The 13,872-nt window shown below is 40.9% G+C and overlaps 1 protein-coding gene across 7 annotated transcripts in view; it reads left to right on the top strand.

Annotated features, from left to right (window-relative positions):
• Nucleotides 1-13,872, top strand: part of LOC105490726 (ribonuclease H2 subunit B) — a 64,112-nt gene that overhangs the window by 23,004 nt on the left and 27,236 nt on the right. For all 7 annotated transcript variants that reach the window (XM_011756616.3, XM_011756613.3, XM_011756617.3 and 4 more), the window contains one exon: nucleotides 2,435-2,549. In XM_011756616.3, the coding sequence (XP_011754918.1) occupies nucleotides 2,435-2,549 (115 nt within the window). The remainder of the gene's footprint in view (nucleotides 1-2,434; nucleotides 2,550-13,872) is intronic.

The raw sequence follows: 13,872 nt of genomic DNA, 5'->3' as shown, positions 1-13,872 counted from the left end.
ATTTTTTAAACTGCACATAAATGGCAATGAGGATCCAAATGATGACTAGGACAGTCTGGTGCCACCAGCAGACTCGTGCTAAGGAGCCAGCAGTTTTACCCACCATTGCATTTGAATCATCAGCGCAGATCCACACAGTGAAAATGCAGATAGCATCTTAGCAGTATTAGGAAAATAGCTTTGAGCTTGGGTACTTCATGACCCAGGGATCCATCAACCATAGTTGGAAAATCTTCTAATTAATAATTTTAAGTGATAAGTGTTACTCAAACTGCTTAGAAGAATCTGGTTTTTTTGGACTCTCATGTTTGCATAAAGTTTGAACACTTACAAATTTCTTGCTTAATCCTTAGACCAAATTCCTGAAACCTCCATTTGGTAGGTAAATTAATTTAAGTTGCTATAAATGCTGAAAGTCATAAAGTATCAATGCATGCTTTCTCTTGATGCAGCTTAGCCTCTTTTAGCCTCCTCCTTCCCTGCCCTCTGCCCTTCACTGTGGATTAGTGAAGTTTTATCCCTTCGTTTAATCATGTGTCCCTTGATCTGGAAGCTACTGTGATGGCCAGTATAACGAGGGCACACAAGCTGTGAGGCTGGTAAGCCTCATGTCTCTAAGGAACAGAAATGGTCCTAATCACCACCAGGAAGGCCCTGGGGAATATTCAGTGAGGAATTTGAAAACCTCAGTGGCTCACCTATGTGGTGTTTTCTGGGATAAATTAATGAGCAGAAAGACACCAACCAGCCTCAGCACATGTATTGATCTGCACTTAAGGCTCCCCTACCCTTTTTGATAGCATTTCTCCATCTCCCATTAGGACCATGACTCTGGGGGATTAACCCTATCCTGGCACTCTGGGCGCCTCTGGGGTGCTCTGGAGCTCACGTTGACAGGTGCAGAATGAAGCAGAAATGCTGTTCAGGATGGTCTTTGGCTTTCATTTTAAACTGTCATACTTCCCAAACACGTCTTCCCAAGTGCCAGAAATGCCCTTTAAAGTAATACTTGGGATGTTTGGGTATTTCCTTCTCTGCATTTTAGATATGATCATTTCCTATTAAGTTAAAAATTATGATACACACTTTTGAAATGTGACCTTTTCTTTTAAACTTTAACATCAGTAAAAATAACTTTTTTTCTGGGTATCCCACTGCTACTAGCTTTATAGTCAAGGCAGGTTGCTTATTGCATTTCCTTCAATGTATATACGGTAAATAAAAATAAGAATGAAACACTAGTTAATTATGAAATTATTTTATATCATGACTGTGTGGTAGTCCATTACATATAAATATTGTTTTAGAGTAGTCAAATATTTAACATATTGATTGATCATGGAAGACTAAAGATTTAAGGTAGGAATCTAAAGACAGTAAGACTTGGGAAAAATCTGTGCATTATTCTTACTATTTGAAGGAAAAAGAATATTTAAATTGAGATAGTTCATGGCACTAGTTAACCTAAGAGAAAGTATGGCAAGCTATCACATGTGCTCCCAAATGATTGAAAAGATTTTACCCTTAAAACCCAAGAGAGCTGCATTTGCAGAAATTGATCAGACACAGTTTTTGTGTCTTCAGGAGGAGTTGTCAGTACACGAGAGATAGAGCGAGCTAGAAGTGGGGCATGGGCAAGACCATACATCTGGTACAATCTGGTGTCCCCAAATCAGGGGGCTAATACCTTAATTTAGACAAACTTCACCTCTACTTGCTACTAGTACAGTTAAGAAAAACTGGACCTAATTCCAAAGAATGATGTTATGAATCCATATGGTCTGCACTTCTGGCCCACTGACAACCAGGCCGTATAAACTTCTGTGGCTGAGCCTGATTCAGCCTGTCTGCAGCTTCCCAGGACTTCTCCCTCTGGCTGTCTTTTCTTTTATTCTGGTCTAAATTTGGAAGCATTGTCAGGCAGCTCTGACAGGGGTAGATTCACTTTTGAATTTTCTTTTTGTGGTGGGTGCTTCTTTCATCATCCCTAGAGTGACGATGGGGAAGCAGATGTATGTCTGGGCCTGGTCTGGGCTTGTTCCAATGTGATAGTCAGGACTCTTGCTCTGTGACCACAGCTGGTTCTTCAAATTGAATGGGTTGGACCAGCCCCAGGCAGTCTCCACCATCTTTGCAAGCTTCTGTGGCTTCCAGTGCTTTTATAGATTGATTTTGTTCCCCATTTCATTTGGGGACTGTACACCTGAGGTAGATGGTGTGCTGCGTGGGACCCCAGTGCTCACAGGCGCTTCCTAAAGGGAGCTGGGGTCCGTCCTAGAGCCTGTCCCATTGTAGGGATTCCTTAGATGGAACAGGTGGCTCTGCACTAAGTTTAAAGGCCCAGTCATGAGTAAATGTGTCTTTTTCTCTTTTTTTCTGAATGTCTTTGTTGAATGAAATGCTTGCTTTCCAACTAACTAAAGTGTTTTTTCAGGGGAAGTTTCAGCCCCTTGATCAAGTTGTGGTGGATAACATGTTTCCAAATTGCATCTTGTTGCTGAAACTTCCTGGACTTGAGAAGTTACTTCACCATGTGACAGAGGAAAAAGGTATGGTATAACTTAAAGATTTATGGCTGGTAGAAAGGATGGACCTTGCCTAAGAATGTGGCTGCTTACAGGCCCACTGAATGTAAGGCTTATTCTGTGTCCACCATAGGGAAAGTTGTCATTCAGATTTGCTAACACTGCCAGCACCGTTCCTCTATTGCTTTAGAGTGTTTAGTCTTTGAAACTACAACCATGGCAGTCTAGTGCTATGTCCCACAGGGCAGGAATCACAAGGTGTGCCTTCATTCTCACCTCTTCTTTGAACTAGTTCTGTGACATCAGGCAAGTCACTCAGCTGCCTTCTGCCTCAGATTTCTCATTGTAAAATTACATAAAACCTGTACCTTAATAGATGGAAGCATTTATCAAGCACCTTCCAAAAGCACATGTTGCACATTAGTGCTAAGCTCTAGGTACTTATGAATAAGACATAATCCTTTTCTTCACTTTGCGCCCAGTCTGACGGGGGTCAATGACAAGCTGAGCAGTGCCTGCACAGTGTAACGGAAGTGAACTCTGAATTTGCTGGGGATGCACAGGACAGGTTTCTAATCTGGCAGGGTTGGGTGGGGGGTGCAGGTGGGTAGACGTTGTGTTGCTTTCCTGGGGGAAATGACCGCTTTATGGAGTACTGAAGGATAGTCAGAGAAGCAGTTTAACAGAGGCTTAGATGTATGGAAAAGTTTGTCAGGTTCAAGAAGTTCCAAGAAGTTCAAAGTATAGGATGCTAGGGAAGGATTTAGGTTGGTGAGGAATGAGGTGGGAATGCTGGGCATGAGTCCAGATGGTAAAGGGCACTGTGTGTGTTTGAACTTTGCTTAATGTTAGTGGAGTGTGTGTGAAGTTTTAAGCGTGGCAGTCTGCAGTGTGGAGAGTATATTGGAGAAGCCAGGTCCACCGAGGCTGTTGCAGTGATCCAGACAGAAGATAATGGTGGCCTTGATCTTAGGAGACAGAACAAGAAAAAAGTAGCCATTTAGAGATGGATCCAACTGCATCTGGTGGTTGGGTGATGGTCAAGGAGAAGGAGGAGTCAAGAGTGACTTCTGGGTTTGTGCCTGACCCAAAGGATGTGTAGTGGTGGGATCCTGGACACAGGGAACATGGGCTGGAGAAGCAGGATAGGGTAATGAAGAGATGCATTTTAACTGTCATTCATTTAATTTTTCAGAAGGGAAAGTAAGGCAGTGTGTGTGAATGTGTTTTGACAGGTTAGAAATAGTGTAAAAACTTGACTTCAGTGTCTCAAAAAATCATCCAAGTAGTTTCAGAGTTAATATGGAAACAAAGTGTGGGAACCAGAATGTTGGGCTGATAAGTAGTGGCTGTTTTGGGTCATAGATGGTTTGGCCAACTATAACAGTTCTTCTGGGACCACGAAAGTGGTGATTCCAAGAAGTGTAAGCTTACGGTGGGAAAGAGGAGAACCTATTGATTGCATTTTATGTTTAAGGGGTCCAGTAAATTCATACTTGGCCACACTTGGAGCTCCAGTTTGGAACTGAGGGATGTGTGGTGCCAAGGTTTTATCAAAGCAGTTCCATTAAAGATATTCTCTGATGCTGAATTTGGCAGAGGACAGCAATCTTTTTGTGGGTGACAAATGAAGTAACCCATAACCACTTTTAAAAGATAAAGTAATGAAGAATAATTTAATTAAGCCATGTTAATTTTTGTCAACTTAACACAAGCTGAAAATGCAGTTAACTCATTGTCCAGAATTCTGCTATTAGCTGTATAAGAACAATCATCTTAAAACCCAGAAATCTGGGTTTAGAAACAGTGTTAGTGCCTCAGCATTTGTTTCCTTACAGTCTGCAGCCAAGAGCAAGAAGCTGTCTCCGTCTCATCCCTTCCCTCTTGTACACTGAACCCCTGACCATTTATTGCATCATTATCTGAACTTCTGTCTTAGTCTCCTTTGCTTCTCAATATTGCCTAACTTTTGGAAGTTCTGCACTTCCATTTTCAAAGTAGCTATATTATTGGCCTTTATATTTGCCAGATTTCGAAAACTCTAGGCGTCAATTTGTTTTCTTTATTTTTAAGTGATGGGCAAAACATAAAATACGTTAGAATAAATTTCACGCAGTAAAAGATGTATTCAATCTCTAGAGGTTTGGCAGTTTCTTTTTATCAAATTCTTCCCTTAATAAACTGCAGCCTGTGAATCTCAAAATAATGGAAGGTTTAAAAACAGAACCAAAAAGATTTTTAGTTTTATTTTTTATTTTTTTAAGACAAGGTCTTGCTCTATTGCCCAGGCTGTAATGCAGTGGCACAATCACAGCTCACTACAGCCTCAATCTCTGGGGCTCAAGCGATCCTCCCACCTCAGCCTCCTGAGTAGCTAAGACCACAGGTGCAAGCCACCACGCCTAGCTAATTTTTTTGGATTTTTTTGGTAGAGATGAGGGGGTCTCTCTGTGTTACCCAGGCTGGTCTTGAACTCCTGGACTCAAGGGATTCTCCCACCTCAGCCTCCTAAAGTGCTGAGATTATAGGTATGAGTCACCCTGCCCATTCTCAAAAAGATTTTTAAATGAGGGGAAAAAATAAGTAAGATTCTCAAATGCCTCATCCTCAAAAAGACCTTTTCATCAAAATACATACAAGCATTTTCACGTTACTTGCTTTACCCCTTGACCCAAAACATAAATATGTGAAATATGTTTCTTTATGGAAGATCTGTGTACAGGGACAGTGTACTGAGATAAACATCTTTTTCCATGAAGATCTACAGGGATCAGCATTCGGAAGTTTACCACTGCCATAGAGTCCAAGGCAAGTGCAGTACATGTACTTGTATGACGGCAAAACTTCTTTGGTTATTGGTTTACATATATTATGTAGTCCTTGCAGTAATTTTCTTTCATTATATATTATAACCTGCGTTCTCACAAATGAGGAAACCGAGGCTTAAAGAGTTGAAGTAACTTGACTGACACTATAGAACTTGAAGTGGTAGAACCAGGATTTGAACCTATGTCTGTCTGACAGCAACTCTTTTGCCTTCCTTCTTATAGCTGTGTATGTAACACTTCCAAAATACTCTATAAGCATTTGTCTGCGTGTATGTGTGGTGTTTCATGTGAAAATAAAAACTTGACTCTATTTTTTTTTCTTTCTTTTGAGATGGGGTCTCCCTCTGTTGCCCAGGCTGGAATGCAGTGTCGCAATCTTGGCTTACTACAACCTCTGCCTCCTGGGCTCAAGTGATCCTCGCACCTCAGCCTCCCAAATAGCTGGGACTACAGGTGGGCGCCACCACTGGGCCTGGCTAATTTTTGTATTTTTAGTAGAGACAGGGTTTCACTATGTTGGCCAGGCTAGTCTCGAACTCCTGACCTCAAGTGATCCACCCACCTTGGCCTCCCAAAGTGCTGGGATTACAGGTGTGAGCCACTGCACCCAGCCAAAAACTTGACTCTTTTAAAATTTATTTTTCTTTTAATTTTTTTTAGAGACAGAGTCTCACTCTGTCACCCAGGCTGGAATGTAGTGATGTCATCATGGCTCACTGCGTCTTTGAACTCCAGGGCTCAAGTGATCCTCTCACCTCAGCCTCCAGAGTAACTGGGACTACAGGTGGGCACCACCATGCCCAACTAAGTTTTTTTATCTTTAGCAGAGACAAGGTCTTACTATGTTTTACAGGCCAGTCTCCAACTTCTGGGCTCAAGCAATCCTCCCACCTCAGCCTCCCAAACTGCTGGAATTACAGGTGTGAGCCACCATGCCTCGCTTTGATTTTTCTTTTTTAATCTCATATATTCCCTCTTAATATTTTCCCTTTGTGTGGCAAAAGGAGAGAGAGACAGGGAAGGAGACAGAAAAAACTCCCATAGCTTAAGGAAATGTCCATTCTTATTCCTCCAGGGAACTTCCTAGAGCTTCTAGGCACTATGTAACCCCACGGGCCTTCTTCTAGTGACTGCGTTGGGTACTGGCTACTTATTTGAATGTGGATTATTGTCCATTTATAAATTAGTGTTTGCTTCCATTCTCTGTAATTCATTTCTAGATTTCTAAATAAGAAAGATGACTACTAAAGAGTGATCAGTTACTATCCATGATAGGGAGTAAAGGTAAAGAAGAAAGCGATGTTTTTTAACTTCCATTCTCTCCATAGGCACTTGTGCAGATACAGTAAAGCCTGAAATACTCAAATTCCTCAGCTAGCTGTTTTGATATTAAACTCCAGATGCTGTCTTAAACATCTGTGGCATTAAAGACCTGGTAAAGGCTGTGAGGCCTGTGAGAATCTTCCCCTTTTGCCTTCTCTCTGGTGAATGAACCTAGCCACGGTTGTTTGTACCCTGAATGATGATGGCTGTGACTTTAGCCCTGCCTACTTTATTAGTGAAAGAAATGATGTGTCTCTGTTTGCTCGTTGTGGGGCTCAGAGCAGGTTTCTTGCCAAAGAAGTGCACATTCAGTGGAGAGATGGTATGGGAAAAGGACTAATGAAGGGTCACAAACCTTATCTTGAATGTAACCCTTTGTTTCATATTGCCAGCACAAGCTGCAGTGCACTGTCTGAGGTGATTAACAGGAAGAGCCAGGAAAACTTACCTGATTAAAATATCCCAAGTACAATTGCCAAGTTTCTTTCCCTAGGAAGCAGGGGAAGAAAGCGATCATACGAGTTTCTCAGTTAATGGAAAACATTGAGAAAGTAGAAGTGAAAATGTGCTCGAGGCAGTTCAACAATACATCAGGGAAATTCAAGTTTGTGAGCCGATTACCCAATTGCTGAACATGTTACTTAACTGTGAACTCACTTTTATTCCATCTTTATTTTGTAAACCCAGTCTTTCCAGATGTTTGAAATCCGTTTTATAGGCACCAGGCACATAAGGGAAAAAAAACCTTTCCAGCATATGCATGTTTTATCAAACTCACTGACTCTCACAAATATTAAATTTAGGACACAAATTAATATGCTTTGATATTTTTCATAATTATGGGTAGTCTGTGGCCTTCATGAATATTTTAAACCTCCTTGTTTTTCAAAATTTGTAAATTTCAAAAATAAGCAGTAATTTATACACTGGGTCCATGTGTAGCCTTCTGGGATATAGTAATCATCTTGCCAGGGAGTGTTAACTTCCTGGCAAGTGTCAACTTTCTATGAAAGTTGAGAAAAAAACCTCCAGACCCAGCTAGCTTCACTAATAAATTTTACTATACTTTAAGGAAGAAATGATAGTCAAAGAAATAACACTTGCTCAAACTCTTTCAGAAAATAGATGAGGAAGGAATGTTTCCCAACTAATTTTATGCAACTGGAATTGCCCTAGTACCAAATCAAAATTATTACCAAAAAAATTAGACCATTATCCCTTATGATTATAGACTGAAAAATCCTAAGAAAATATTGGAAAATCAAATATCTAAAAATTAAATATGTAAAACCTAAGTGGGGTTTATTGCAGGAATTCACAATTGGTTGAGCATTAGAAAATCAATTAGTGTAATTTACCATATTTATGCATTACAAAATTGTATGATTATCTGAAAAGACACAGAAAAGGTATTTGATAAAATTCAGTCATGATATAAATTATCAGCAAAGGAAGAATAAAATGGAACTTCCAAGGCATCTATGGCAAACTCACAGCTAACATCATCTTCATTGTAAGAGACTGAACACAGTCTTCCCCCAAGACTGGATACAAGAGAAGGATGCCTGCTCTTACCACTTCTATTCACCATGTGGTGGATGTCCTAGCATGTGCAATACGATAAGAAAAAGGCATACAGATTGGAAAGTCAGTAGTACAACTGTCTTTATTCATAGACAATATTGTCATGTATGAAAAAATCCGGAAGAATCTACAAAAGAAGTTACTAGAATTGATAAGCAAGCTTTCAGGATACAAGCTCAATATACAAATATTAGTTGTGTTTCTATATACTGGCAGTGAACAATTGGATAATGGAATAAAAACATACCATTTATACTACCATTAAAAATAACATTCTAGTGCTAAATGTAACACAATATGTATAAGACCAATATGCTGAACACTACAAAATATTCCTGAGAGAAATTAAAGAAAAATTAACTAAATGGAGAAATAGGCCATATTCATGGATTGGAAGACTCAATATTTTTAAGGTGTCTATTTTCCCCAAATTGTTCTATAGATTCAATGTAATGCTTAGCCAACTTCTTTTTTTTTCTTTTTTTGGTAAGTATTGATAAACTGATTCTAGAATTTATATGACTATGTAAAGCAGCAGAAGCAGCAGTCTCCAACCTTTTTGGCAGCAGGAACTGGTTTTGTGGAAGACAATTTTTCCATGGATGGGGTGGGGAGGGGGATGGTTTTGGGGTGAAACTTCCACCTCAGATCATCAGGCATTAGGTTCTCATAAGGAGCACACAACCTAGATCCCTCGCATGCACAGTTGACAATAGAGTTCTCTCTCCTATGAGAATCTAATGCCATCACTGATCTGACAGGAGGCGGAGCTCGGCCAGTAATGCTTGCTTGCCCGACACTCATCTCCTGCTGTGTGGCTTAGTTCATTACAGGCCACAGATCAGTACCAGTCAATGGCTTGGGGATTGGGGAGCCCTGATGTAAAGGACCTATAATAGTCAAAACAATTTTGAAAAAGAAGAATAAATTTGGAGAACTTATACAAACTGAATTAAAGACTTACCATAATCAGGAAAATGTGGGGGCCAGGCACAATGACTCATGCCTGTAATCCTAGCAGTTTGGGAGGCCGAGGCAGGAGGATTGCTTGAGGCTGAGAGTTCGAGACAAGCCTGAGCAACATAGCAAAACCCCATTTCTACAGAAAGTTTAAAAATTAGGCAGCTGTGGGCCAGGCATGGTGTCTTACGCCTGTAATCCCAGCACTTTGGGAGGCTGAGGCAGGCGGATCATGAGGTCAGGAGATCGAGACCATCCTGGCTAACACGGTGAAACCCCATCTCTACTAAAAATACAAAAAAATTATCCAGGTGTGGTGGCAGGCACCTGTAGTCCCAGCTACTCGGGAGGCTGAGGCAGGAGAATGGCATGAACCCAGGAGATGGAGCTTGCAGTGAGCCAAGATTGTGCCACTGCACTCCAGCCTTGGTGACAGACTGAGACTCTGTCTCCAAAAAATAATAATAAAAATATAAAATAAAATAAGTTAGCCAGCTGTGGTGGTATGTACCTGTAGTTCCAACTATTTGGGAGGCTGGGGAGGGAAGATCACTTGAGCCCAGGAGGTCAGGGTTACAGTGAACAATGATCACACAATTGCACTCCAACTTGGGTAACACAGTGACACCCTGTCCCTAAATTTAAAAAATAAATAAAAATAAAATGAATGTGGTATTGGTATAAGATAAATGTATAGATAAATGGAATAGAATGGAGAATCTAGAAATAAACCCACACTTATATGGTCAGTTGATTTTTTTTTTTCCAAAGGTGTGAAGATAATTCAATGGGAAAAAGGATAGTCTTTACAACAAATGTTGATGGAAGAATTTGGTATACATATGAAAAATAACATTGATCCTCGCCTCATACAGAAAAATTAAATCAAAATGGATCACTATGTTAAATTCAAAAATGAAAATTATTGAGCTTCTAGAAGAAAGCATAGGATAAAATCCTTGCTGCCTTGGGAATGAGGCAAAGATTTCTTAGGACACAAAACCCTCTAACTGTAAAAAAATTATAAATTGTATTTTATCAAAAGTATTATCTTTTGTTTTTGAAAAATGCCATTAAGAAAAAAAGGAGATTGTGAGTTGTGGGATAGTTGGAACTTACCTACCTGGCTGTCCAAGGCTTACAATGATAAAGCCACTTGACAGTTTCTTACAACTCAGGAGTTCTACTACTCCCTAGTACAATGGAAGGAACTACTGCTAGCTGCAACAAAATGGATAAATCTCACAGAAATAATGTTGAGCAAAAGAAGTTAGACACAGAAGGTATATACTGTATCATTTCATTTCTATGGTATTCCAGAATAAAGCAAGAATTACGCTGTAATGATGGATGAGTGGTGACCTGCGGTCTGGGTAGCCATGGGAGAATTTACTACATAAGGGTTCCAGGGAACTTTGGGGATGATGCTTACATGACTGCATACATTTCTCCAGACTCCTCGAATTATACATTTAAAATGGGTGTGTCCATTGTGTGAACATGAACATTGTGTGAACACCTAAATAAAATTCATTTTTAAAAAAATATTTACTGGCCGGGCGCGGTGGCTCAAGCCTGTAATCCCAGCACTTTGGGAGGCCGAGACGGGCGGATCACGAGGTCAGGAGTTCGAGACCATCCTGGCTAACACGGTGAAACCCCGTCTCTACTAAAAAATACAAAAAACTAGCCGGGCGAGGTGGTGGGCGCCTGTAGTCCCGGCTACTCGGGAGGCTGAGGCAGGAGAATGGCGTAAAAACCCGGGAGGCGGAGCTTGCAGTGAGCTGAGATCCGGCCACTGCACTCCACCCTGGGCGACATAGCGAGACTCTGTCTCAAAAAAAAAAAAAAAAAAAAAAATATTTACTGATCCAGCACTAGAAGCTAAGCCTCCTGATTTCTAACACACTATTTTTTTTTAATTCCCCCTTTCCCCCAAAATAATATTGACTCCTTTTCTCTCCACACTTGCTACCTCCCATGGGATGGAGAGATGGAATGTGGGAGGCAAGGCCGGCGTGAGCACTGGCTCTGAGGTTTAGGCCTTGATATCCAGGAGAGTGGTGTGGGAGGAAGATGAACCACTGGGTTTTAGACCCATGGAGCCTCAGTTCAGGGCTTTGGGCTTCCCGGTTAGTTTGTTTAGTCTTGTTGAGCCAGGAGGAGATCACACCAGATGAAAGGATACAGTTGGCTTTGGAGGAGGGTGAAGCAGAGCTGGGAAAAGAATCAGACAAGTCATTAGAGACATAAAAAAATAGCAATTTTATATATGCCGTGGAGGAGAGGTTTTTCCCACAAACCGGTTGTTAGGAGGTACTGAAGAAAGTGTAGACCTAGTGATCTTGGTAAAGTGAACATCAGATCCACAGCTTTGATGTCAGCATGGGTGGGAGTTGGGTGCTCTTGCCTACTTCCTCAGTGACTTAGGACAGTTTACTTCATGTCGCTCAGACCCAGTCTTCAAAGATGGGGATAAATCATGGTTTTTTAATTGATTCTGAGATTCATTCTGACCATTCAATGAGAAAATGTGTATTACGTACCTAGCACAGACCTGAATAAACATTAGTTTCTTATGTTTTATTAATAAATCATCTTTTGCATCATGATATCTTTGCTAATATTATGTATTTGCTAAGTGGCAGGTGTTGTGCGATAGGATTTGTATGGATTATCACATTTCATGCTCAGAATAGCCCAGTGAGAAAAAAGCCTCTCTTTACACATGGGGAAACAGGCTTTGAGAGCGAGGCAGCTTCCCAAGGAGACAGCATGTGCTGGGGTATGCATGAGCCCTGGTAGCATGGCTCAGTCTGTGCTCTCTGCCCCTTCTTAGAGAACAATTCCCAGAGGTAAAGGAGAAGCCTCCCGGTGGGGCTCAGGGAGTGGGAGACATTCTTTCAGAAAATTTGGAGGTAGATGCAAGAAAGAAGTGAGATGCTAGATCAGGGTAGGATTTTCAGGAGAACCTTGAGCAGTGAGCTTCTTTTGGAGTTGCTTTTTTCATTCCTCAGTTACATTCATTCCTCAGGCAATGAATGTAACTTCTAAAAGCCATTCAACAGCATATATTTATTTAGTGATTGCTGTATGCTCTTAGAATTCCCCTGGTTTGTACATAGGTTGGGGCATAGTCTCCAAGGAAGTTGAGTTCAGTCTCATTGGCTTTGGTTTACAGTAGGCTGTTTGCCCAGGTAGTCCTGGCTCCAAAACAGCAGACATTGCACCTTGGAATTCTCACACTCCTGACAATGCTATTTGCACCTGTCCCTCTTTTTTGTTACTGTAGTGACATGTCCCGAGGAGATGGCTGTAGATGTCCAGCCCTCAATCCAGCCTGCCTCATCTTGCCTACAGCATTGACAACCATAGGCTGACACAGGGAGAAAATTCACAGGAACTAAGGCCAGGGACCTCCCAATCCCTCTCCCATACAATTTAACAGACTGCAGAAAATGACCCCTGAATGGACAGTTTCCATTTCCCATCACAAGGTGGAAGGGAGAAAGAGCCTCATTCTATATAACTCAGAGGTGGTGAATTCACATCAGACCCAAGGGTTACTAGTGGTCATAAAGATAAATCCTGCGTGGACAGAGGAGGCTGGAGTGGAAGTGCTGCCCTTGCTAATTGCACAGAAAGAAGAAATCCCATGAATGAAAAAGGTTGCAGAGGAAATCATGGTTTAATGGCATGGTATATAAGGCTGGGTGGATTGTGAAGAGAGTAAGTGTAATTTATAAGAGGTGAAACTTTTATCCCCATAAAGGGCCAGGTTGAGCCTACCATAAATCTAAATCTTCTGAAAGAGCTATGATTATGTTGGTAATATGTTAAAAGATAGATAGATCTTTTTTTAATGCTCCCCCAATCCCACCAGGCCACTACTGAGTAGTTACCAAGATTTTTTTCCTGAATGTATGTAGTGAACTTCATAGATACCTGCATTTAGTTTCAATTTTCTTTATTGGGATTTTCATTTTTATTTTAAGAAAAAAAAAGTGTTTCATTGAAAACATTGAGATGAGCTTAAAATTATTCAAAACAGTTAAGACTGCTTAGTATGCTAGTGTGAACACAAAGTATCTGAGACAGGTCTCAGTCAATTTAGAAAGTTTATTTTGCCAAGGTCAAGGACGCATCCATGACACAGCCTCGGGAAGTCCTGAGACCTGTGCCCAAGGTGGTTGGGGGTACAGTTTGCTTTTATATGTTTTAGGGAGACATGAGCCATCAATATGTGTCAGGTGTACACTGGTTTAGTCCAGTAAGGCAGCAACAACTCAAAGTGGGGGCTTCCACATTAGACATAGAGAAGAGACAAAAGGTTGCATTTTTTTGATCAGCCTTCCACTGAATACACAATTTAGTCTGGCTTGAGGGTGGGGCCGTGGCTAGGGACTGGCCCTCTTCTGCCCAGAATTTCCCTGCCTCCTGTCCCTATCACCAAGATTTATTTTCCTTTCACATTTGTTTGCTGAGGTTTTAAATTTACCTTTTCTACAGAGTTGTGTGTATAATTGGAAGGTGTCCTTAAATTCTTACTCATTTAGTGGTTGATGACTCCTGAGGTAGCCACACTACTACTAACATTTAAAAAAACATTTCAAGTATGTTCTCAGGTTTGTAAATTAAGTTTTTCAAGAATA

The sequence above is a fragment of the Macaca nemestrina genome, chromosome 16 (genome assembly GCF_043159975.1).
Source record: "Macaca nemestrina isolate mMacNem1 chromosome 16, mMacNem.hap1, whole genome shotgun sequence".
Classification (NCBI taxonomy): Eukaryota; Metazoa; Chordata; class Mammalia; order Primates; family Cercopithecidae; genus Macaca; species Macaca nemestrina.
The sequence above is the reverse complement of the archived record's forward strand: the minus strand, read 5'-3'. Positions and strand labels throughout refer to the sequence as shown.